This window comes from Taudactylus pleione, unplaced genomic scaffold, assembly GCF_031769625.1.
Source record: "Taudactylus pleione unplaced genomic scaffold, aTauple2 ptg000135l, whole genome shotgun sequence".
Classification (NCBI taxonomy): Eukaryota; Metazoa; Chordata; class Amphibia; order Anura; family Myobatrachidae; genus Taudactylus; species Taudactylus pleione.
This window is the reverse complement of record NW_028284537.1, coordinates 7,922,025-7,947,701: the sequence shown is the minus strand read 5'-3', so window position 1 is coordinate 7,947,701 and position 25,677 is coordinate 7,922,025. Positions and strand designations below refer to the sequence as shown.

The 25,677-nt window shown below is 44.9% G+C and overlaps 3 protein-coding genes across 5 annotated transcripts in view; 2 read left to right on the top strand and 1 right to left on the bottom strand.

The window, feature by feature from the left end:
- CUNH3orf49 (chromosome unknown C3orf49 homolog) overlaps positions 1 to 2,179 on the top strand; it is a 38,060-nt gene extending 35,881 nt beyond the window's left edge. The window contains exon 5 of one of the 2 annotated variants that reach the window (XM_088473404.1): positions 1,080 to 2,179. In XM_088473404.1, the coding sequence (XP_088329530.1) occupies positions 1,080 to 1,277 (198 nt within the window). In that variant the 3' untranslated portion in view covers positions 1,278 to 2,179. The remainder of the gene's footprint in view (positions 1 to 1,079) is intronic. The other variant, XM_088473405.1, reaches the window with a different exon arrangement.
- Positions 2,180 to 7,789: 5,610 nt separating this feature from the next.
- On the bottom strand, positions 7,790 to 24,807 carry THOC7 (THO complex subunit 7). 2 transcript variants are annotated; one of them, XM_088473403.1, is made up of 8 exons: positions 24,680 to 24,807; positions 19,982 to 20,099; positions 17,781 to 17,908; positions 11,776 to 11,862; positions 11,238 to 11,295; positions 11,030 to 11,096; positions 10,441 to 10,510; positions 7,790 to 8,281 (listed from the first exon to the last, which is right to left on the bottom strand). In XM_088473403.1, the coding sequence occupies exons 1-8, from the start codon at positions 24,696 to 24,698 to the stop codon at positions 8,223 to 8,225; spliced, it is 606 nt and encodes a 201-aa protein (XP_088329529.1). In that variant the 5' UTR covers positions 24,699 to 24,807; the 3' UTR covers positions 7,790 to 8,222. The 2 variants fall into 2 exon arrangements, with proteins under 2 accessions (XP_088329529.1, XP_088329528.1); XM_088473402.1 differs by lacking the exon at positions 24,680 to 24,807 and adding an exon at positions 23,992 to 24,268.
- The window catches only part of ATXN7 (ataxin 7), a 105,688-nt gene continuing 104,784 nt past the window's right edge, over positions 24,774 to 25,677 (top strand). The window contains exon 1 of the mRNA XM_088473400.1: positions 24,774 to 24,836. The gene's annotated coding sequence lies outside the window, so the exon portion shown is untranslated. The remainder of the gene's footprint in view (positions 24,837 to 25,677) is intronic.

Genomic DNA, 25,677 nt, shown 5'->3' with positions numbered 1-25,677 from the left:
AGGGGGGACTACTACTGGGGACACTGCACATAAGGGGGACTACTACTAGGGGCACTGCACATAGCACGGACTACTACTGAGGGCACTGCACATAGGGGGGACTACTACTGGGGGCACTGCACATAGGGGGGACTACTACTGGGGACTACGTGGGGCACTGCATAGGAGGGCCCAAAGCACATTCTTGTACCTGGGCCCACCACTCTCTAGTTCCGCCACTGAACGAAATAGATGTTTATTCTCCATAAACTCCAATGTGGGGGGCGCCGTCTGGCAGTGCCACCAGCAGCCAAGGGGTGGAATCAGGCCAGGACTACCAGGACCGGAACTAGCGGCGGTGCAGCCACCGCTAGTCCCCCAGGCCCCACAAGTGTAGGGCAGACCGCAGTGAGAGCGGTCTGCCCTACACAGTAACAAACACACAGCCGCCAGCGGCGGCTGTGTGTTTGTTATAGCACCCAGCCAATGAGAGGCAGACAGACTCTCATTGGCTGCTGCGTCCACGGAGGGAGCCGGCTGGAGCTCACTCATGAGCTCCGCCTTCCAGCTCCCCCTGCAGCAGGTGATGGGAGAGACATCATGACGTCTCTCCCATAGTGCAGAGCGGGCCAGGAGGAGCGGACAGCGGCGGTTGTCGGCAGGAGCAGGGATCAGGTAAGTTGTGGGGTTTTTTTTCTGGTGTAATGGTGTGGCTACTAGGGGGCACTGTATAGGGGGTGGCCGCTACTGGTGGCACTTTATGGGGGTGGGTGCTACTGGGGGCTCTTTATGGGGGGGTGGCCACTACTGGGGGCACTTTATGGGGGGATTACTACTGGGGGGACTACTACTGGGGGCACTATAGGGGGATGGCTGGGGAGACAGAAAGGGGGTTGCTGGGGAAACACTTTAAGTACTTTAATGTATAGTGTAGTTATTCAGAAAATTATGGGGGGAGGGGAGCACCAGCCCATTACATTGCCAGGGGTGCTCGGATCCCTAGATACACCCCTGATCTGCACTACAGTATAGCAAGACTGTCTCTGCTGGATCTGTAGTCCTACCGATTGCTGTATCTCACATTTTTGCTTGACCTACAGGTGGATGATCTTATCGAAACGATTGCAGAAAAATCCAGCAAGCTCCTGGCACAAAGACACGAGGAGCTTCGTCAGTGCGAGACTCTGGGAGATGAGATCCTTCAGTCTTCCAAACAGTTCCAGAGAATCTCCAAAAAGAACACACAAAAATACAAGTTTAAAAATGTTTGTCTCCCTTGTATCTGCTGCTGTTACTAGTGCGACATACACAGCTGTTGGCTCCTGGGGCGCCCCAACACTGAGTAACGAGAAGTTTTATTTGCGCTACATTATGGGGTCACTAGAAACTGTTTACCAGAAATATTAGGTGACCACTTCCTAAATGACTTAAAGTGGATCTAGAAAATATACTTAACAAATTAAAACAACATCAAGGTATAAAATGTTTCTATTAGCTGGCTGGGAGCTGCCAGAACGACTTTCTCAAAATGCATCCTAGGAATGCAAAGCTTAGGTTTTCTTTTTTGTGTTTGCTATGTAAAGAGATGGAAAAAAAAAATAGTGAAAAATAAATTGTTGCTGTTGCGGTAGTCAGTACTTGGTGCTGTGGGTGGGATGTATTAATATGGCATCATGTAGTGAGCAACCTCTGATATTCTTGGTAAACTGTGCTGCTCTGTCATTAGAGAAAATTCTATACAATACAGTTCACCCTCGAATACAGACCTACAAATATTTAATTCCAACAAATGTAACATGTTAAAGACATGATCACGTTTTTCCAAGTACTGTGGTGCTGTATTGTACAGATAGGCATGCCAGGAATCAGTCACTGCGCTGCTAGAGCATCAATGGGGGGTTCTGTAACAGGTTCCAATTTTACGGAAGGGGGCGGGATTTCAGGGAGACTGCCGCTAAATTTAAGGCATAGAACAAAGAATAAGGAACACTACTGCCTGAGAAAGCGGCAAGGTGCCATGAAACGTGCCCAGTTTTAAGGGGCATATTTATTACAATCAGCATTTTTAATGTGGATGTGATAAATATTTTATGCCTAAATTTGCAATGTGAATAATGTATTTACCTCATAAATTATATCACAAAGTCATTACACTGGGCCCCTTTTCATTTGTAGGTGTAAGCAGTGTGGTACAAATAAATCAATGGTCCATGTTACAAGCATATGAGATGGGTTACTGTTACTTTACTACAACTATTTTTATTGAATTTGTAACTGGTATTCCAAGCCCAGGGCCAACCTCTTATCGCTGCCAGTGAGCAATGTTAAATTGTGGCAATAATTGATTTTCTATTAGTGATATTTGCATTATCTCTGCCAATTGGCAAGTAAACCCTAAAGGGCATATTTAATTAGGTGCGAAAATAGCAAAAAGATCTCACCTGCTGGGTTTTACCTGCAGGGGCCGGGTTTTTGCTATTTAATCAGGGGTGGGGTTTTTGCTATTTAATCAGGGGTGGGGTTTTTGCTATTTAATCAGGGGCGGGGTTTTTGCTATTATGAGCACCGGGAGGTTTTTTCATCGCACCTCCAGAGCAAGTCTGAATTTTCCTAAAATCCTTAATCTTAGAAAAAATCAGCAAGACTTGCCCTAGGAGCCCAACTGCCCCCCCCCCCCCCTTGAGGACTAATTAAGCAATTGGAAGTTTCCAATGAGCTTACTTAGTCCCTAATTAATACATTCAAACTTTACTTTTATTATTATTGTAATAAAAATTCCATCCACTAGGAATGGTACAGTGAAATATAAAGGTTACGAAAAAATTAAGTTATTATTATTATCATCATTTATATGGCGCCACAAGTGTTCCGCAGCGCCTTACAGTTAAGACTAATAAGCCTAAATACAGATTTGTGTATAAAGATAGCAAAATGTGAACAATTATTAAAAAAAGCAAGGTCCACTCTTCTGGTCTCCTAGTATATCGTGAGCCTAGTACTATATCAGACCGGAGCAAAATTATGCGGTATCAGTATATTCAATATACCTAACAGCCTATATATAAATACTCCATATTGGTCAAAGTTTACATGAGTTGTGGAAATCACTATTTGCGATAATGATATCTAATCTGCTTAATTAGCGATGTTAAGTTCACTTAAGAAAGATATTGTGTACTCATAGAATCTTAATAATTATATCCTTTAATATAGGATATGTTTCTGGATCAATCCTCTATAGTTCACACTCGCAAGTTGATACTTATTATCCAAGTGCTATTCCAATAGTTTGTGATCTTATCATTGTTACATTGTATTTATGAGCACTCCTGGAGAATGTAGCATTCCTAAAATGCTATATAAGTAGTTGTGGTATTGTAAATAAACCCAGCCGTTATGAGAAAAATATACTGCAGCTTTCAGTCTTGATAAAGCTGTTAATACAGTGAAACAAGTGGGTCCACCACATGGTCCCATGATAATGTGTATACTAATATACTGATTCCACATAATTTTGCTCCGGTCTGATATAGTACTAGGCTCATGAATACTAGGAGACCAGAAGAGTGGACCTTGCTTTTTTTTAATAATTGTTCTCATTTTACTATCTTTATACACCAATCTGTATGTAGGCTTATTAGTCTTAACTTAATTTTTTCTTAACCTTTATATTTCACTGTACCATTCCTAGGGGATGGAATTTTTATTACAATAATAAAAGTCAAGTTTTATTGTATTATATTTGTGTATGTGCGCCCATCTTAAACAACCCCTAGCTCTTCCCACATAACATAATCTAACTTGGTTGGATTAGGGTTGCACCCCCATTACTGAACACTATTGGTTGGTAATCACAATGGGGCCTTATATGTGATTGTAACACGCTATACATTGGAGTGTGCAGATATAATTTTTCTCTTCAAAATTAGGGCCTGATTCAGAGGTGCTCGCTCTGAATCAAAGCATTTTTTTTTTTTGTTTCCCCGGCCTCCAGGCCGCTCGCACAGCTGTTGGTGACCACTGACAGCTTGTGTGAGCGGCCTGGTGATGGTCGCGATTATCACGACCATCGGCATTGCGAGGAGACCCTAAGGTAGGGTCTCAGCACTCGGCTTCACTATAGGGGGCATTACTACTGAGAGCATTACTCAGGGGGCACTACTACTGGGGACATTACTCAGGGGGCACTACTACTGGAGGCATTACTACTGGAGGGGCTCTATTACAGGAGGATTATTAATGAGGGCATTGCATAGGGGCACTGCATGAGGAGCACTACTACTGTGGGCACTGCGTAAGGGGCACTACATAAGGGGCACCACTACAGTGGGCATTATGTGTAAGGGGCACCACTACTGTGGGCATTGTGTATAAGGGGCACTGCTGTGTGTCATATATGAATAAGGAACACTACTATGTTGTGTAATGTAAATCAAGATTGTGCTACTGTGTGGTGTCATTTGAATTGGAAACCACGCCCTTTCTTTGGAGACCACAAACCTTTTTGTGGCTCGTGCTGTCCCTTTAATGATAAAGCACATGGGGGGGGGGGGTGGTGTTAGATCCACCACTTCTCTAGGACCACTATAAGCACTGGTTACAATGACCAAGTTGCTAGGAGAAGGTAAAATAGTAACACCAAATCACTATGCACACCTACTTCTGTGTGTCAGGTCCATCATTACACGGGACAAAGATTTATTCAAAATGAGAAGCACTATGTGACAAAAGTTACTGTATGCAGTTATAGTAGTTCTGTATCAAAGTGACCTTATTTTGCCAAAAGGAGTAATATACCAGGAAAGCTATAATCCAGCAACAAGAAATGTTGAAAATGTTAAAACAAAAAGTGTTTTCTCTTTTTTTGGAAATTACTTAAGAAATACTGTATAATTATTAATGACATAACACTTAAATGCTAGCAGTTGGTTTGCCCACTTATGCCCGTTTTATCTTTTATAATTCATATCAGTGGCAGATCCAGGGGTGGGAGGCAATTGCCCCCCTGTACACACAGCCCGAAGCACCGTCAGTATCTGACAGTGCAGCCGCGCAGCGCTAGCGATGACTCACTCATCGCTGCTAATGCCGGCCCAGCGTAGGGTCTCCTTTGCGCATGTGCAAGTAGAACTCTGAAGGGTCCGTCTACTGGCGCCATCTTCAGCAATTGAGCAGTGCTGGGGTGCAGAGCCGCCTGGCCGGATGCAGTGTAGAGCGCGCGGGTCCTGTCCCTTTTTGCAGACTGTCACTGTGTGAGTGGACCATATTATTAAGGGGGGTGGTCTAGTGCAGTGCACGTGTGTGGTGAGATGGGCGGGAGGGGGGCTAGTCATCGGTGTGCGTGGAGCATATTATTACAAGGGGGTCTGAAGCATATTATTATATTATGTCATGTGGGGATGGGGTCTGGAGCATATGAATATATAATTTTGTGGGGAGGGAGTCTGGAGCATATTATTACTGGGGGCTGTTTCTGGTGCATAATATTAGTAACAATTATTCCATAAAGTAGTGTAAAATAAATCTAGTAGATGCAGGTAATATATCACAATTATAGAAAATACAGATGCTCACCCACATCCCTTCTCTTACTAGCATCCCCATCCTTCTCCCCATACTCCCCCCTCACCTGTGGCCCTGACCACGCATTGTGATTCTGTTTGTCACAATTATACTGTACTTTATTTGGTGTTACTGCCTTATTTCATTTCAACATCAGCGGGCCATACACAGTGCGATGGCAACGTGCGCGGACACGGGGGATCCGATGTCTGACATATCGGGCGGTCCCCGCACACAGTGCGATCGGGTGGCCGACCACCAGATATGCCGGCTCCCCCCTCCCTCATCCGCATAGCGCTGCATGGGATCGCACATCGCATCCCCTGATCCTGCAGTAAGATCAGGGGCGCTCGGACTGACATCAGGCCCATACACGGTGCAATATAGCAGCCAAATCAAACCAATCAGTAGGATCGGCTGCTTTATTGCGCCGTGTATGGGCCGGAGATTCTGAAGTCTACCCTCCTTTTTTTTTCCAATTTCTGTAACTCCTTTACCTTCAAAAATATACAATTTATATAAAAAAAATTGCAGATGATCCAAGTGTAAAATACTTTAGAACTAGAGATAATGTATGTCAAATGGATGTTCGAATAAAAGAAAGTAGTAGCAAAGTAGGATAAGGTTTAAAGATCTAACACAAAAAATGTAATGACTAAAAAACAGTGAGATAATAAAATACAAATAATAGGAATGTAATAATAAATGTATCAGCATATTTCATAGATAAAAGCAAAACAAATAATAGTAAAACAATGGTATATTAGAAATATATATTTTGTAATAAAAATAAATAGAATAAATTGATAAATGTTCAAATTGGATAAATATGAAAATAGGCTTATGGTATATTTAGTGGACTGAGAAGTAGTAGTTACAAACGCGTTTCACCGCCAGTTTGTGGTTTCCTCAGTGGGTCTTATGCAAGAATGAATGGTGGTGCTAGAATGTTGTGTATTTAAAACCTTGGCAATTAGGTTGCCAGAGTGGCTATTTGATTGGCTGTCTTGTGTAGGTCATAATATTAGTGGTATAATAATAGTGATCTTAATCGGTTATGTAACATGAAAGTAGAATGCATGTACACATAAGATTTGGTGTGTGCACAAACTGTATCTACTGAGCCCAACAGTGCAAACAGCAATCTGTTAATTAGTTATATAGTTAATTAGATTTAGGCAAAAACTTGTCAAGAAATTCAACTGTTAATCCTGGTCAAAATGGACCTTAGAGTTTATACATGGTGATCAGAATTCCCATTTCAAACAGCACACTAATAATCTTCTCTTATATAAATGTAGCTTCAACAGTATTTCCAAGCAAGAGAGCTTTAACTGCCCTTGTTAATGTAGTGTAGTTCTCTGCACTCGCCCAAACCCAAACTGCATATGCACGGCAGATTCTCACCAGTTTAGTATAAAAGGCCAAAATTATAAGTTTCTCCCAAGTCTAAATTTGTTCCATGCCTGCTGGCTCTAGATGCAGTAGACTGGCATTGAACACTAGTGCCAAGCCTACACTATACTATTAGGAATCGGTATGAAATACCGCCGGCCGCATGGCCAGCGGTTCGATTCCCGGCAGCGCCTGGCCGACCAAAGCAGAGTTCCCAGCAGCAGAAGCCCAACAGCGCTGGAAATCCCGATCGTCGCTAGGTAAGTATTGACTAACCTAATCCCCTAACCCTCCTTAGGGGTGCCTAACCCTAACCCCCCCCCCCCCCAAGTGCCTAACCCTAATCCTCCCTCGAAGTGCCTAACCCTAACCCCCCTCTCCCCGCTGCCTGAACCTAAGTCCCCCGGGGGGGTGCCTAACCCTCCCTCCCCCTAGCCTAATCCTAACCCTCCCGGTGGGGGTGCCTAACACTAATTCCCCCCCGGGTGCCCTAAACCTAACCCTCCCCCCCGCAGCTGTCCACTCGTGGCGCCCGGCATCCCGATCGAAGGGAAATGTCAGGCGTCTACATCTAAATGCCTGGCATTTCACCCTCGCCGGGATATGACAGTCGGGAAGCCGGCTGCTGGTATTAAGGCAGCCAGCTTCCCGATTGTATACCTACTATTATACTCTTGCCGCTTCCTCTGTGCAGAAGTGTGTCTATAGGTCTTAAAATAACCTTTACAGAAGATTTGACAATGCAAATTCCAACTTAGAAATGAATAACTGAAAACGGAATATGGAAGGGGAATAGCGATTAGGACAAATAAACGTCAAATTTAGCAGACAAAAAATATAAGTCAACAGAATATGAATAGTATTAGGTAATTCATTTTATTGTAAAGTTTATAAAAACGTTTTGGAAATGCAAATTTTATTTCCAATGAAAATCTAGGATACTGACAGAACCATTCACACGTCTTTTTCTACCCGTTAGAGCTTCCACACTGCTGACATGCTGGAGGAAGCCACTTTCTGGGCTGAACAAATATGCATGAGAATGTACACAAAATAGCTGCCTTCGCCATTGGAAAGCTTACTAGAATAGGTGAGCTAAGCACAGCAGTGACTAGCATTGTGTCCAAGTTATCAGACTAGAACATCCAAGATTCAGCCTCGGAGTAAGACAGGCGTTAACAAAACTTTGGCCGTATAGGTAACGCTCATTCAAGACACTGCTTGGTTTTCGGTCACCACTTTGACATTTTAATAACTTACACAAAACATGTGACACACAAGACTTTCTACTGAGTATGAGTTTCCATTTGTGAATCTTGAGATTCTTCAGCGAGCTTCTCATCGTCTAGAAAAAAATAATAATTTCAGATACACACTACAACAAAAACAGTACATAAGGGTAATAACTGAGAGCTTGTAAGAAAACAGATTACTACACTGTTCAACAAAAGACAGAACATAACTAACTCACTTTATCTAAAACCTCCATTTTCCTGCCACTCAAAATCCCCTTTTAGGTTTACTCAAACAGGTTATGCCATTCACTGCCAATGAGTAGTATCTATACCAGCGGTTCTCAAACTGTGGGTCGCGACCCCAGAGTGGGTCGCGCCCTTCTCAGCATGGGGTCGTAACTCACCCAAAGCAAGTTAAAATGCCTGGACCAGTCCCACTCCCTGGCGTCACTGCAATGTTAATTCTCAGAGGTACACCTGCATCAGCAGTCCCCCGCCGGGTCCTCCTCCCTGCACTGTGGATTGACACCCATGAGACGTCCCGACGTTCGTGCGCCATGACGTCACCCGGGTGTCAGTCACAGTGAAAGAGCCGCACCGCAGCCTGTATAATTGTAGGACGGAGTCACTGCCCTGCCCTAGCAACAGCGAGTAGCAGCTTTAAATATAGTGTTAAAAAGAAAGAACCATTTTTAATGGTAAGTAAAGTAAAATGTAGAACTAGGGTCATAAATGAAAGTAGGTTGATGTTTATACATGATATGCCACACAACCTCCCTTGTCCATCATCTTCCCTATATTTGTTTTATGCCCATCAGCTTTCTTATATATCTGTATGCCATAAAATCTTTAAGGAAGATGATGGTCCTAAAACAAATATAGGGAAGATGATGGGCAAGGGGGGTAATGTGCATACATTTTATGCCTCATCATCATTCCCCCCCCATGCCCATCATCTTTCTATATTATTACGCCATCATCTTTCTTATATATATTTATGCCCACCTTGTTCCTTTTTATAGCATACAAATATATAAGAAATATAATGGGCATAAATATATATAAGCAAGATGGTGGACTGTAAAAAAATTATATACATAAATGTTTAATTGGAAAAATCAACAGGGGCGGGATGCATCACGCCACCTTTCACATGCATGCCGGTGTTGATTACATCGGTATGCATGAAGGTGACCGCAAAGGACAGCGCTCTTGGTAAAAGCTGTCCTTTGCAAATGAGGGACTTCCGGGTCTATGACCCAGAAGTCCCTCTGTTGTCATTCTGAGCATGCGCAGAGTGACATGCGCTGCTAAGGGTGCTAGGAGGGATCCGATTGGCTTTAGCACATGCGTTATCTGAAGATGGCGTTATCCACCACTTGGTGCATACAGTATGAGAAATGCGGTCAAAACCCCAACAACAGCATTTTCGGGGGTTTGAACGCATTTCTCTCATTGCTGCATCCCGCCCCAGATCTTAAAAAATCTGTGTTACCTATAAATATATAGGGGCATTGTTTTGCGGTAACTTCCTGGGGTCCTCTAAAAAAAATGTTTTGTCAGACGGGGTCCCAGTGCAAAATAGTTTGAGAACCCCTGATCTATACCATGGCTGTCTCACTCTTAGGAAGCCAACACCTGACATCTACTCGGCACTACACGCCGGTCAGGTAACACCATCACTTTTGTGAAGTATAGCGGTAATAGCATTGGGTAATGGTGAAGCTTTTCAACAGCAGGAACTGGCAGTCTGGATCAGTGGGAAAATGAATTGTGAATCTTAAACAAATCGTTGGCAAAAACCTCTTACCCTCTATCAAATAGCTCAGATTGCAGAGGGAGCTTGGTGTATAGTTGATGCAGCCACAGACTAAATGGATACCTTATAATTAATTTTGCACACAGAAATCAGATGTCCATGAGTGCCCACTCCTGACCTTAATCCTATAGTAGATCTGTGGCAAGACCTCAACCTTGATTGCCAGGTTGATTTTGCCTTTTAAATGACTGCTACTTGAAACCATCGGGTAGTCTCGCACGGAACTCGCTGATGCCTGCGGCCCGCAAGCTATTACATATACCCCATAGATTCTTCTAATAACCAATGATTTAGTCATATTATCATCCAGCTAGGAGTTTTGGGGTTTAGTATTCTTCTTGGGTGCTATACTCAGTAGAAACATTAATTAAAATAAATTATATGTATACACGCACACACACACACACAGAGTAGCAGAGGATTGTGTCAAATAGTGACCGGAAAACTTACTGTCCAGTGTCTGCTGGAGCTCATGAATGGTACTTAGCAGAACATGGAACTGTTTCCTCCTTAATTCCAGCTGAAATAAAAACAAAAGGTGGTCAGCACATTTCCACACAAAGCAATTTGTGCAACACACAGAATACATGTCTATCTAACAGTATACTGTACATTATTTCACTTCTATGTGTGTCTGCAGTAAGTGCGAAAAGTTTTAAACACATAACAAGACGAGAGAAACTCACAATGAGAAAAGAGGAATAATCACTATGGTCTACTCAGTGCAGATAGCTATATTTTTCTCATGCAAGTGCCCCCCCCCCCCCATATGTGGTGTTCCACTCTGAGCTTTGGTGAGGTCTAAAGTGGTGATGTGAGGCTTCATTTATACAGGAAGAATGTGGCGTTAAACACGTCTATATAAAATGAGGTTCAGACAATGACCCCCCCCCCCCCTCTTCTCAGCAACCTTAGACTTCAGTTGTCTTATAATAGCACTGACTTCACTACCCATAGAGTGCTGCATATATAACAAAGTCTTCCCACGTTCATGCGACTAATGGGATGTGGGAGTTGTTCCTCGAGCCCAAATTCTCACCTTGTCCTCGACGCTCTCCTTAGTGTGAGACAGCTGCTTCAGCTCCTTGTCCAGGGCTTCAAGCTGCCTGAAATATCACACATATAAATATTACAATAGTCAGGATTTACCGAAACAACGATCCATTATAACTCTGAATCACGTGTGAAAGTGCCTCAGTGATATTGTACATTTGTCACACACACACACACAATTGTAGAGTACATACTTTAAGGTCTCATGGCGATCCGGGTGATGTTGTATGACTTTGGCTAATGCATCATATTCTAAAGTAAAGAAAAATGAAAATGAAATAGCCACAGTGGCACAAGAATAAAGCAAGCACAATGTTCAGGGTATTATTACGAAGAAAAGACATACGTTATATAAATGTTTTTTTTTTAAAAAAGTTGTTTAGATGGGGATGCGGTCATAATCCCGACCGCGGGGATTCCGGCGCTGGAATCCCAGAGGTAAGTCGAGGGGTTAGGGGGAAGTTAGCTTTAGACACTAGGGGGAGGGGAGGGGGAGGGGAGGGGGGGGGTTACGTTTAGGCACCGGGGAGGGAGGGTTAGGGAGAGGAGGAGGGTTAGGATACCAAGAGACAGGCGTCGGCATCCCGTACCCAACCAGTTTAGAAGATGTATTGTACAGTGTAACCAGAATACATACATAGCTGGACTATGTCCGCTAGACCCTCTATCAAACCTAATGCAGCTCAGGTTACCATGACGATTACCCTGAACCAATAAAGACGTGTTTTTTACCTTGGCGGTTTTTCCGGATGCGCTTGGCCTGCAAAATCTGTTTCTTGCACTCTGCGATTTTTTCATGGGCAGCTGCAATATTGCTCTCTGCAAGTGGGAAAAATTAAACCGGTTAATAATAACTTAGGCTTCATCTGTACAGTTACCTATTTTGCTTAGCATAAATCTGACTTATGTTAAGCTAACCTGCATTTCCATTTAAAAAAGTTGGATGAATGAACTTCGTTTCATACAAAGCTACACCTGACACCAGCATTAGTTTGATAGGGAGCCCCACATCTCTATTCTGTGCTGCCGAGAGTACCTGCCCCTATCTCTTTCCAACGCTGTCTTTTTTTTCCTGCAGTAACAATGGCATCCTCTGGGGATCTGCCATTCCTAATATGCTCCACAACCAGTCTCTCAAAACATTTATAAATTAGTGAAGAAAGCATTATGGGACAAAAGTCGTTTAAACCAGAAGCCATTATATAATTTGGTACAGGTAGAAGCACTGTACTGCTAGCTGTTGTGCACACTTCCAAAGCACCCTTCCTGGGATACCATCAGGGACCGGTGCTTCCCAGCATTAATTATAGTCAAGTTTACCCGGATGTCTAAAGTCTGCATGACATTCCAGATGAAGCTGCAATCTTGTCCATGAAGGTTGACAATCTAGAAAATCATCTGGAGACGCCAACGAATCCCGCTGGAGACGAAAGACATTGGCCAAAAGGGGACAAAGTTCACACCAGAAAATTTTCAGGCGCCAGACCCGGTGATAAATCGTACGTAACTGGCTTCCTGGCCTGAAGCATAGTAGAAACCACTGGTCTCAAACCCCCCGAGCTCTCAAGATTGGTCTCAAGAACCAGGTCGTCAAAGTGAGTCAAGACAAACTGGGGTGAAAACAAGGCCCTTGTTGAAGTAGATCATCTCATCGTTCAACGTGGCCAATCCAGGGCAATGAAATTGACCGGAAAACCTTCTCGTTAAAAATTCTGAAGCACTCTGGCCACCAAAGATAGAGGTGGCAAAAGAAATCAGTCAGTCTGAAGAACCAAGGAACTAACAGAGGGTCCATAAAAGCCGCCAGAGGGTCCCTGGACTGTGTTTCGTAGATTGGCAACTTCTTGTTGAGGTGAGAAGCCATTAGGTCTATATCGGGCATACCCCAACGATCTGCGATGGCCTGAAAAACTTCCTGATGGAGGTGCCACTCCCAAATCCAGAAGGAATTGCCTTTGCACGAGTTCTGAGACTGTTTACACTACTGGATTGTCGCACCTGAGGCGACAAACGGAAAAGATGTTTGTCCAAACGAGGGTTCCTTTGGACCCAATAGGGCAGAATTTGGCTATGCATAGGATGAGTATGGAACCTGAAAAAAGGAACTGTTTTGAATGACCCTACCATCTTTCCCAGGAGTTTCCTACCCCTGAGGATCGAAACTTGTGGTAGCTGAATTACAGTCCTGACCAGAGACTAGAGATCCTGAACTTTCTCTGGGGGAAGATAGACTCGCTGCATGCGAGTATCGAAGAAGAGACCTAACACGATAATCCACTGAGATGGTACGAGATTGGAATTTGGATAGTAACCACCCATGGGGTTCCAATGTTTCCCTTACCACTACCAAGTGCTGAAAGAGCATCAACTCCAAACTAGCCTTTATCAGGTGATCATCCAAATAGGTTATGATGGGAACACCCTTTTTCCTGAGTAAGGCTACCATGTGTGCCACTATCATTATAAACACTGTCGGAGTTGTGTAAAAACCGAATGGAAGAGCTCGGAACTGTTGACAACCCTCCAAATTGGGACATGAAGATAGGCATCTTTGACGTCCAGGTACACCACAAATTCCCCTTCTAAAATGGAGCTGACAACAGAACATAGGGACTCCATCTTGAAGTGTGTTACCGCTAAGTGAAGATTGAGCAGTTTTAAATTTAGAATAGGCTGGAACTAACCAATTGGTCTCCTCACCAGGAATAGGTGAGAGTAGAAGTTTTGGCCCCTTTGGTCTACAGGAACGGGAACAATAACTCCTGACTCTAACAGCTAAAGCACTGCCGTGCTGATGGCATCTGGACATACAGAGTATTGAAGTACAGTAGTAGCAAAGATAGCAAAGAAATGATTCGGACTGGGACCCGCCAGATCCTGAATGTAACCCCTGTCCAGAATGCCCTGGACCCAAAGTTCCGGCCCCAATAGACACAAACAACCCCGAAACTGGAGTTAGCAGGCTCCTACCAATGGAGGGAGGGGGTAGCCCCTAAACAGTCAGGTGGCCTGCTGGTCAGTAGACTTTCCGCCTGGACATCAAGTAGTGGTGAAAACTCTGCCTCGAAAGGAGCCACACTGAAAAGAGGTAGCCTTAAATCTACCATGCCCTGCCATGTGAAAATGACAGAAATTAGGATACTGTACTTAGATATTGGAGGTAAGACCGGCAAATACGACCTTTTCTCCCAGTTGTTTGAGAAAGAATTTCAGTGCGTTCCTGGCCAAACAGCATGTCCCCATAAAACGGGATAGCTTTCAGAGAGCACTTGGACTCCGGATCCGCCAGCCAAGATCGGAGCCAGAGTGAACGTCTCCACCTCCCACCATCTGTCAGGCTTTAACCAAGCTTCTGTCAATATATCCACAAAGGAGAAAATGGCAGAAAAGTGACCACTTGTTTGTTTTTTCTCTTAAACAGAATACGAGATACATGCCTAGAGCCCTCTGCCTCCTGAATGTTTTAAGTCTGCCTGACTGCAGCAATCAAATCCTGAACTCCCAGACTAGCTGGGGAATCCTCCTCTCAACAAGTCTGATTTTCCCAATTGGTATCTAGAAGTTCTCCTTCCTCCTGGTAAGAATCCAAATCAGATTATCCAGGGAAAGTAAACTGTGGGGATTTAAAATGCTTCCTATATATTCCAGAAGAAGCTGCATTCTTGTCCATGAAGGCTGACACTCAGGAAAGGCATCTTTTATTATTATGGATCCATAAAGGTTCCTGTTCTGGGGGCGCCAACAGATACCACTGACCCCCTAGAAGAGAGGAATCAATATTCTCAGACTGATGATCCATTCTTCTAGTCAGATCTGCAATCAGCTCTGCCTTAAATTTAGCAAACTCCAGGACCACCGACTACCGCATCGTGCCCCCCGGATGGCTCGCCATGCAATGCAGGCTCACAGAGTGCACAAAGGGCCCCTGGTTCTGTGCGACAATTGTGTGTGTAGACAATTTTGCATTACATTTAGAACAGGAATAAAACAGTGCGGAGGAAGAGCCCTGTTTAGACTTTGAGGCTCTCTCTCCTTTCCCAGCCACGCTGTTAGACAGGTTTAAGCAACCAAAGTGGAATCCAATATAAATAAATATTCCCCCCCCATAGCAGACAACCACTCAGACCCGCTCAGTCTGTGGGTGACCGAAGCTGCAGCACTGGTCTGGCGAAATGACGCCTCAGCGTCCCATCTGACGGGACTCCGTCAAGTAGGAGGGGCTTGGCTTATCACTGCCGGCTAAGAATGCTGATCTGGGAAGAGGGAATATCCGGACACAGGGACCGCTCACAGGCAGGCGGCACTGTCTGGACTTTTATCACACCAGGCCTGGGGCTACTCGCAGGTAGGCAGTGGCTGGTTTATCTGAGGGAGAACCCTCTCCCCTGATTACTTGCGCACCAGATCACGGAGCCTTCCGTGAGAAAACCGGTGATCTGTGCGCAAATTTCACAGACATTAACCACATGTGAAAGCTGAGGCAGACAGGGTTTCCTACCTTCTAATACTGAGATCTGCTATCATTGCCTGAGCCCTGTACACAGGAGCTGAGGCTGGTGACCAAAAAGGCGAATAAAAAAAAATAAAACTAACTAAGGAGCTGGATACATAGTGCCTCACTTCACAGGCACTAGGAAAGAACTGAGGCTTCAGGGAAGGAGGAGGGGTTAAGTGGGAGACATGGCCAATCAGATTAACTCTCTAGTGCCTACTCCTGTGGCCCAGCCACCTAACTCTAAAGTAGGGTACACACTTGTTCAATCCATGGCAGATCTGACTCCCGACCGACGGGTCTGCCCGACATTTGACAACTGTGTACCAGCTGCCGAGCGACCCGCAGACCCGATCCTGGTCGCCTGTCGGGTCTTCCGGTTTGTAAACATGCTTAAAAACTAGGAGACCCGACCGCCGACCAGGCAACCAATACTGTAGTGTGTAGGCTGCGGAGCCCAGAGCTGGCGACCAATCTCCGGTTCCAGCAGCCCAACAAACCATCAGCGTGGCAGCGCACTGTTCGCCACTGCTGCGGGACGCGGCAGGCATGGTGGCAGCGGGACATGCGGGCATGGCGGCCGGACAATGCAAGGGTAGGCGGCGGTGGCGGGAGGCAGCAGCAGTACATTACTGGAGGTGGTAGCTGGCGGCGGTGTGGCTTCGGAGGCTTCCTATTTTAAAAATGGCATCGCAACGCCATTTTTGAAATACAAGATGGCCGGAGCGAGCAGTCATGGCCCCGCCCCCTTGCGCCAGATTATATAAGCCATCGTGAGGCAGTGGGTGTCAGTCCGAAGGCGGAGGAGGAGCGGTGAAGAGCTCCTGAAGATGGAAGACGCTGGGAAGTCCTAGATGGGCTGCAGCCATGTAAAAGAGCTTAAAGGCCACCTCCAGGTGAGGGTGCAGTGAAATAAATATTTTTAAACAGTCTGTGTTTTGTTTTCATTTTAATATTAATTTTACAGGGGTACTATAGGTACCAGCGGGCCCTTAATGCCCCGCCTGCTGGTACTTGTGGTTCTTCAAGTACCAGCATGCGGGGGAGGCTAGCTGGAACCTGTAGTTTCACCTGTAAAAGACAATACTACAATTTTAATAATGGACTAACAACTCGGCACCCACAGCCCATGGGTGCCAGGGATAGCTCCGGGCTTGAGCCATGCAGAGGGGGGACCCCTTTATTGGGGGCCCCCCCACTTCCCCAGGAATCCCCGGGCTAGGATGACTAATTAGGGGGGATGAGTGCTTTGGCCGGGGGACCCCGTGAAGTGTGTCCCCTGGCTGTTATATTACCCCACCTGCTAGTGGAGCCTGTTGCTGGTTTTTAATATACGGGGGACCCCTACTTGTTTTCTTCCTCATATTTTTAGAACCAGTACCAGCTCCAAGAGCCTGGTGCTGGTTCATCAAATATGGGGGAACTCTAGAAGTTTTGCTCCCTGCATTTTTTGAACCAGGGCCAGCTCAAGGAGCCCGGGGCTGGTTATGCCTGTGTGGGGGGGACCTCCCATCATTTTTTTTTTTTTTCCGGAAACTTGAAATCCAGTCCCCAGTTCAATAACCAGGGTATTAATTCTCAACCTTCCCCTCTTCCCAATATTAATAATTAAATTCTTTATTAATAAATCCCCTTTCTAATGCAGCCAAATGTATGTTTTTCAGTAGACTGTTTCAGCAGATACAGATTGGATGTCTGCTGAAAAATTGGACAAGTGAGTAGCGAGGACTGGATGTAGAATCTGCGAGTAGGTCTACAGTAGGATTGTGTAAACAGCCTGATCTGCTGTGGATTCGACAAGAGTACATGAGCATTCTGGCCCAGATTTATTAATTAGTGATATTCTTGTTATCCCTCGTTACTGATCTTAAATGGTGCTCCAACCAAACTGTCATGTGTTTGAAAAATGACAGGAGCTGATTGGGTGGAGCACCATTTAAGATTAGTCACGAGTTATAATGAAAATATCACTTATCACTCGTTGATATATCTTGGCCCCTGTTCTTAATTTTCAATTCATTTGGTATACGTTAAATGACAATTCTATACAGCATGCTATTTTAGATATAATGTAAAACCACGCACACTTTTTTTTCTAATTTCAATAGGTTTTGGAAATTCTGTTGCTGGGCACAAAAGCTGCATTTTTTTTTAATGATTGATAGAAAGTGTCACAGGAATAAACTTGTATTTCATTCTAAGAAATGTATGTAACAAGAGCGCATAATCTGACGTTCAAAATTACCAATATCACTGTAGATCTTTTCATAGTTCTCCATTTCACGTAGGTTCATGTCATGAACCAAGAGAGTTTTTCCCATGGAAAATGAACATTGAGACAGAGTGCTGAGCATCCGCTGGTACTGGGCGTATCTGTGGAATAGATGGTAACATGACAGGAGGAGTAGTACGGTTATATACCTGGAAGTACAAAGTGCAACCCAAGTTCAGCATCACACAAAGGGGCCAATCCAGAGTTGCACAAAGCAGAGTTGCAGACGAGTTGGCCACATTTAGCATAGCGCTGCGTGCGCGGAAATAAGGGCAGATATTTGTCCATATACCGAGTTTTACGCACTTATGTGAACACAGCCCCTATCTATACACTTGGTCAGATAGAGGTAACATTGGGCTGGTAAGGCAGTGGTAGCACAGACACAGGATGCCACGTTCGGACGGAGAAACTGCACAAGCCATAAGGCTAGTACAAGCTTTGATGGTGCATCTGAAGACGCACCGAGACAGATAATCGCCGCAGCCAGCGGTCATCTCAGTAAGAAGATCATGAGTCACTGCATTATCGTCAAGATGCAGCCGTGGACACACCTGAATCAGGCCCCTTACCTCTTCGCTTAGGTGACAACCATTATCATCATGGCATACTCGCTCTTTGCTGTCTGTTGACGCCTCTATGTCTGAGCGAGCGAATGAAACATGCGCTCGCTATTTTGTAAAGACGCCCCCTGGCCGCTCGCATCTTACGTCATCTCCGCTATTAGATTAATCGAGTACATCGAAAGGCATCTGAACTGCTCGCAGTGCTTGTGGTAGATTTATCCTACCGCAATCATGCGAACAGTTCAGGCTAAGAAACAACCAAGTGACGTGGTCGATGACGCTGCTTTGTTAATTATGCACACCCTTAAAACGCCCGTTTTGACCGTTTGGCACGCCTGCGTTCGGATCTCCACTCCCCGTTTTCAAGCACCTTCCCCTGTTACCACCCACAAACGCCTCATCCTGTCACTTAAATTAGCAGGCACTCGCTATTTTGCGAGCGCTCGATTTCCGACCGCAATGACTGGTTGGCGCATGCGCATTACGACCCACACGCATGCGCAGATGTACGAACATCGCTCGGAGCGAACGAGCGGCCGCTTACGAGCGGCTCTGAATCAGGCCCTCTGTACGCGCAATTCTGCATAGACAGCAGCTCAGCCTATATGCCCTCACTCTGTTGTCGCTCAGTTACTCTAATGAAGTCACAAGAGGAGATGAGAAAACTCTGACTCGCCCGTAGATGTGAACGCTCAGCTATAGAGCATGCGCTGTGCTAAAAACCACAACACTTTTCCGCAAAACCTACTTGTGTCAACTCTGAAATCAGTCCCAGCATTTTCTAGGTGCCTATAATAGCGTTCACTCTAGCACCCTGCACCTGTCACAACCCATGCAGTTAGTTCCTCTTTCCTGCCAGGGGTGTCGCTCTCTGGTGCTTCTAGCACACCGTGGTCGGCATAAGCTGAGTGTGCTAGAAGCACCAGAGCAGAAAGCGATACCCCAGGCAGAAAAGAGGAACTGCACAGGTTGTGACAAGCGCAGGATGCTAGAATGAACACTATATAATGCTAATCTTATTGAAGGTAGTGACTGCATTGCATCTCATGAGAGAACAGCAGATGACATCACACACACACAGTACTTATCATAGCACATGAGGATGTCACAAAAACAAATATCAGGACTATTTGCTTATAGCAATGAATGGTCAGGTTAGCACATGGCTATTAGACCTCATGGAGCAGTAAACACAAGCTGTTTACCCCTCTCTAAGCTTTTGTACAATAACTCAGATAAATGCACATAGACACATCTTACATTAGGGGTAGACAATGTGCGGCATTGTGTCTATTATCTTACTTTTGTTTGTTTAGCAAATATGTGGGCACAAACTTTTCCATAATGTAAGATGGATAGACAATACGCGGCACACCAGCTGCTATGAAACTACACTTCCCAGCATGCACTGACACAGTTTTACCCGTCTTACATTATGGAAATGTTTGTGTCCACATTTTTGCTAAGCAAACAATTTGGAGATAATAGACCCCCAACTCGCCATTTGTAATGTATTGTGATTTTACCATTTGCAAAGAGAGGGTAAAATATGTTAAAGAGTCTTCTACTTGGAGCCGAGGTTTCGACTGCCAGTGTTTAATCTCTCACCCATCCTCCTGCGATCCTGAGTTACACCACTTCACAAAGCCTTTCACCAGAAGGTTAATTCTTCGGTCATCACCGGCACCATCCCCATCAATTAAGAGGCGTTTGCGGATAACTTCATCTATCAAATACAAAGGTGCGGTGAATTAATTCTGCCTGAAAGGTGTACGTTCACCGGTCTACTAGTAATAATAACTCAGAAGAGACAACGAAACAGCACATCCAATTAACCTATTATCAACCTATTTATAAACAATTATAAAGGGAAGATATTTAAATTGCAAAAACACTTCTAGTAGAGCACACTTTGTTGACTATGCACAGTAAAGGCAGTCACCACATGGACTGAGTGAATATTTCCGAGAATGCTGTTTGCCGGTTCACAAGAACCGTCCGTGTGTTCTGACGTGCCAGGCATGGCTGAGAGGTGCATGGACATACTCTAAAGCAGTGATTCCCAAACTCGGTCCTCAAGGCACACTAACAGTCCTGGTTTTAGTGATATCCATGATTGTGCACAGATGGTTAAATCAAAATAACTGAGGCACTAATTAAGTCACTTGTGCTGAAGTATGGCTATCCCTAAAACCTGGACTGTTAGTGTGCCTTGAGGACCGTGGTTGGGAACCCCTGCTCTAAAGTGTAAGCAGGTATATAACAGCTTATGAAATGGGCTGTATTATTCATAGTGGGCGATTTAATTGTTTTCAGCTCCCGTCTAAACTGCACGAGTCCAAAATTGGGGCTTATTCTAGCACTGCACTATAGTGATTTGGTTACTGTAGGTCATGACATGTGTGTTAAATGAGACTGGTACAGTTTTGTGGAATTAAGGTAGTCTTCTTTTTTTTTTTTTCCACTCAGGTAGATTGGATTTACACTCTGCAATTATAGGATACAGGAGCTCATTCAGACCTGCTCGCTAGAGGCCCCCATACATCAGCAATTGATTGCAGCAATCATGCAATCTGCAATCGATTGTGTATAAAAATCTCTTCCTTTTTCAATCGATTGCAGAATTGCCACAATCGATTGAAAAAGGGAAAGATTCTTATACACAATTGATTGCAAATTGCACGATTGCTTCAATCAATTGCTGATGTATGGGGGCCTTTAGATGCATACTCTCGCTGCTGCAGTGTGTATGCATTGTGTGCATGCATCGCAGTGCGCATTTGCTCGCTGCACATAGACAGACCAGCAGAGTGAGTGACAGGGGAAGCTGTTTGTAGGTGGTACCAGGGGCTGGTCATTAAAAATGGGGGAGTGGAGGTGCAAACGCAGGTGTGCTGAGCAGCTCAACAGCGTTTTAGAGGTGTGCATAATTATAAGACAGCATCATAGTACACGTCACCTGGCTTGTTTTTACACTGAAATGCTCGCAGTGCTTGCGACAGGGTATGGTCAACCTCAAGCGATCGGACAGCATCCGATGTTCCGATGGTTGCATACACTTCCTGGACATGACGTGCACAAGTGGGCGTCTTAAAACAGGCTGGTGGGTGTCTGCATACACTATGTGATCACTCTCTAAGAAATACTGGGCGTGCTAATGCATTGCTGTGCGATAGCACAGCCTACGCAATTTGCATACATATCATGTAAGCGGCTCTGAATCAGGTCCACAGTCCTGCATGTGTCCGGATCTCTGAACTCTCCAGATATAGGGCCTGATTCAGCATGCTAATGAATGCAATCGCAAAGCCGTCACACAGCCAGCATAGAGACGCCCACTACCGCTATGTCACATCTGTAATACCCTGCAGTCCTGCGTATACATCGGTAACACTGAGTAACATCGGCCCCTCATGCAGAATTATGCAGAAACTGCAAGTCTTTTTGAACGCAGTGAGTAGTCCAGCTGCGTATGCCGTCTCAGTGGTTAATTTATGCACACCCAGGAAAGCGTTGAACGGACAGGCACGCCTGCGTTTCTCTGACCACTCTCCCGTCACCACCCCCAAACGCTCACAGCCTGTCACTCACTCTGCAATGGCTTTCATTCTGCTTGAGTGATCGCAATGCTAACACGCGCACTGCGCTGCATACGCATGCACAGTACGCACCATCGACCGATCTGCCTACGCTGCTTCAATAGCGATCCATGCAGAATCAGGCCCATAGTTCAGAAACTAAACATAAAATTGTCCTGAGTGTCCAATATGCAGTCTTAAATCTCTATATCAGTGTTGGCTAACCTTGACACTCTAGCTGTTGTGGAACTATATATCCCAGCATGCCCTGCCACAGTTTTAGCATGCCCTAATAGCAAAACTGTAGCAGTGCATGCTTGGTTATGTAGTTCCATAACAGCTGGAGTGTCAAGGTTAGCCAACACTGCTCTATATGGAACATTACATAAGAAATGAATCAAGTCATTGACTTCACCTGTGGCAGCATGTGAGCACTGTATTGCCTTGGTCTGATAGAAAAAAACATATAATCTAATTTCTGGGCAGTGGACACAATTGTATCTACAGACCTGTTGCAGTCATTAAAGCTGACATACAATGAAAATCAGGTATCATGTGTGGTCAAATCTGGAAGATATAAGACATTTGACGCTCGGGACAAGTATCCGGATCTGACAGAGCTCCATTAGTAAGGACGCATCGATACCTAATACCCCTTTTACACCAGAGCAAAAACCTGGGTATTTGCTGGGTCTACCTGGATCGCAGCTCAGTGTAAACGGGCCCCTGATAAATAACCTGGGTCAAGTGACCCGGCAATCCAACCCAGGTAGCTACCAGTGTTGGACCCAGGATGGACCTGGGTAATGGTGCAGTGTAAACGGTGCAACCCGGGTTATCCGACCCGTGTCACGCCTATAATTAGCTGATTGGTGTTTGTGCAGCAGTCACCTCCCACTTTTTATGACATCACAAGTTTAGCAGGGCAGACACAGGTTCAGTGTGAACAGGGCTGACCTGGGAATAATCCAGATCGATGGTGCTGTGTAAACGGTGTCTGACCTGCGTCTGACCTGGGTTGGAACCATCTCTGAAAACACAGGTCGGACCTGGGCTTTTGGTGTAAAAGAGGTATAAGTTCCTTCAGCAAAAGCAGCTACCAGCAGACATTAGATGGATCTCCATCATACGAATACCCCTTTCAGACAGAAATCCAAATTACCAGGTTAAACATCTTAACTTGGTAATTTGGTGATTTACACGGGTCCTTTTTCTGTCTGAATGGGTCAACCCGGGTCTAAATTCCTGGGACTTCGACCCAGGAATTTACCATGATCGGAGACACGGTATTCTAGACCCGGGTTGACCCTTTCAGACAGAAGAAATACCCGTGTAAATCAGCAAATTACCGGGTTGAAATTTTTGACCGGGTAATTTGCTCTTCTGTCTGAACAGGGATACAGACAGAGAATGGCAAAACAACCCGGTACGCAAAATTCTGGAAAAATCCAGATTTTTTGCTATTTTCTGTCTGAAAGTGGTAAAGTTACCTCCTGTTGTTTATATATGCATATATATTTATTTACATAAGTCAATGATCCCTTACACAAATGTTGCCCCCAGGATAGATAACATTATGTAAGAGATGGGTGCTGTGTAAATGAATTAATGTTTCCCCACTTTTTCATGCACTTCTCCCAGGTCATATTTTGAAGAAAAGATGCACACCTTCGCCGAGTCTACTGCAAATCGCCATTTCTAATTGAATCTTGCATACAATTCCCGCATTCGTGCACTGTACGCGTTTCATGAAACAAACTCGCACCCAATATGATTCAGCTCCTTAAGTTGTACACATAAGCCCCCATGGGGTTGGGTATGAAATACCGGCAGTTGGGATGCCTATTGTCAAAACGCCAACAGCGGCATCCCGACAAGGGTCGGATAAGTATACTAACCTACCCTCCTTCTCCCCCTAACCCTCCCCGATAGTGCCTAAGCCTAACCTCCCCCAGTGGTGCCTATCCCTAACCCCCCCCCCCCCCAAAAGCCTAAACCTAACCCTCCCCTCCGGCTATCAGCTAGGACTCCCAGATGTACCTTCGATCGGGATGGTGGCGGTCGAGATTCCGGCGTTACAATTCAGATAAGACGTTGGGATTTCTACACCTATCTTTTGTCCCGGGTCAGGCTTTCGACGGTCGGCATCCCGTCCCCTGGTATACAAACAACATCCCCCCCCCATGCTCTGAAAGGTAGTAGGGACTACAAGCTCCCAGGGCAGAGATTGTGAAACACATACAACAAATATAAAACTATGCACATTGATGTATTCCAGTTACTGAAATGTAACCCATGTATTCTGCAGTGCAGCATGCTAATGGCATAAGCATCATTGTATTGCACAGTGCAGCATGGTACTATATTAGCACAGAATAAGTAATGGCATATATATCATTACTATTACATTTATTATAGCAATGTGAGGAACCTGCTGTACTCTGAATATATCTCAGTCAGAGACCTGCACGCTGTACATGGCGCTAATACTGGGAAAACAGGCCCGGTATAAGCATGATTAATGGTATCTCTCTGCTAACACTGGTCTACCGTCACCGCCCCATCACAGTGACGGACGGGAAATGCCATCTGTTCCCGGGCACACAGTAACGCGACGCCGAGGCTCTGCGGCCTAGCTAGCTGACGGCGGCCGCTATCCAGCTACTGAGCGGGTAGGCCGGGGCTCAGGCCATGGGGGTGTGCTGGCAGTGACAGGGCCTCTACTTACCGTCGGTGACGGCTCCCATGTCGGCGAGTAGTGAGGTCAGACTCCCACAATGCAGCAGCCGGGGACAGACAGCATGGAGGCCGCACTCACCGCCCCGCACTCTCTATAGCCGCTCCCCCCACCCTGCCCCCCGGAGTACAGGCACCCCGACCCCCAGGTGAGTGCGACACAACCGGGATCATGGCTGTTCACTGAAGGGGGCTGGGGGAGAGACCTAGGGAACACACAGACACAGCTCTCATTAGTAGAGGACACACTGTTTTATTTATATATATATATATATATATATATATATATATATATATATATATATATATACATACTGTGCTCTATAGAAACCCCTACATAGGTATGTCTATCTTGTAAAGATCACCTGTGTACATATTGATGACAATGAGGAGTGTAATCTGAAATGTGTCACACACTTTATTAATTTTATTAAACAGCATATAAAATATTCAGTGTACACAGTAAACAATGCTCTGATAAAGGTATAGGAACCAATACCAATGACACATTTCCAGTAATTAGAAACATGCAGCATATACTTATGTGTGTGTGTGTGTGTGTATATATATATATATATATATATATATATATATATATATATATATATATATATTATCATAGAGGTGTGCCCAGCGTTTCCAACACACTGGTTGGAAACCATCCCCTAAGAGCGCACACCCATAAAGAGCATAGTGGACTTGATATACCTTCCGGCCTGATCAGGAAGTTGGAACAGAGCCCCCAAATCGTAACTGTCCTGTCGATACAGTTGGGATATAATATACTACAATTACAGTGATTGGATTGAGTGTATCATATGTATGTTGTTTCTTATCACGCCAAAATAGGCCTAAACAGACAGGTATTGTTTAGGACCAATGTGATTTTTATATGTCGGGGATAAATTAGCTATAACTCTACAGAGTTTATAACTCTAAATTAGCTCTACAGTATACTTGGGACTACAGCATTCCCTAGTTCACCCCATC

Bases quoted from the DNA above. Each gene is read 5' to 3' on its own strand.
- THOC7 (XM_088473402.1), bottom strand. From the start codon at position 24,136: ATGGGGGGGGGATGTTGTTTGTATACCAGGGGACGGGATGCCGACCGT. The intron at 11,296-11,775 runs GTAAAAAACACG...TCTTTACTTTAG, and splicing joins CATCCGGAAAAACCGCCAAG to AATATGATGCATTAGCCAAA. The intron at 8,282-10,440 runs GTAAGTTTTCCG...ATTTTTTTCTAG, and splicing joins GCTCCAGCAGACACTGGACA to ACGATGAGAAGCTCGCTGAA.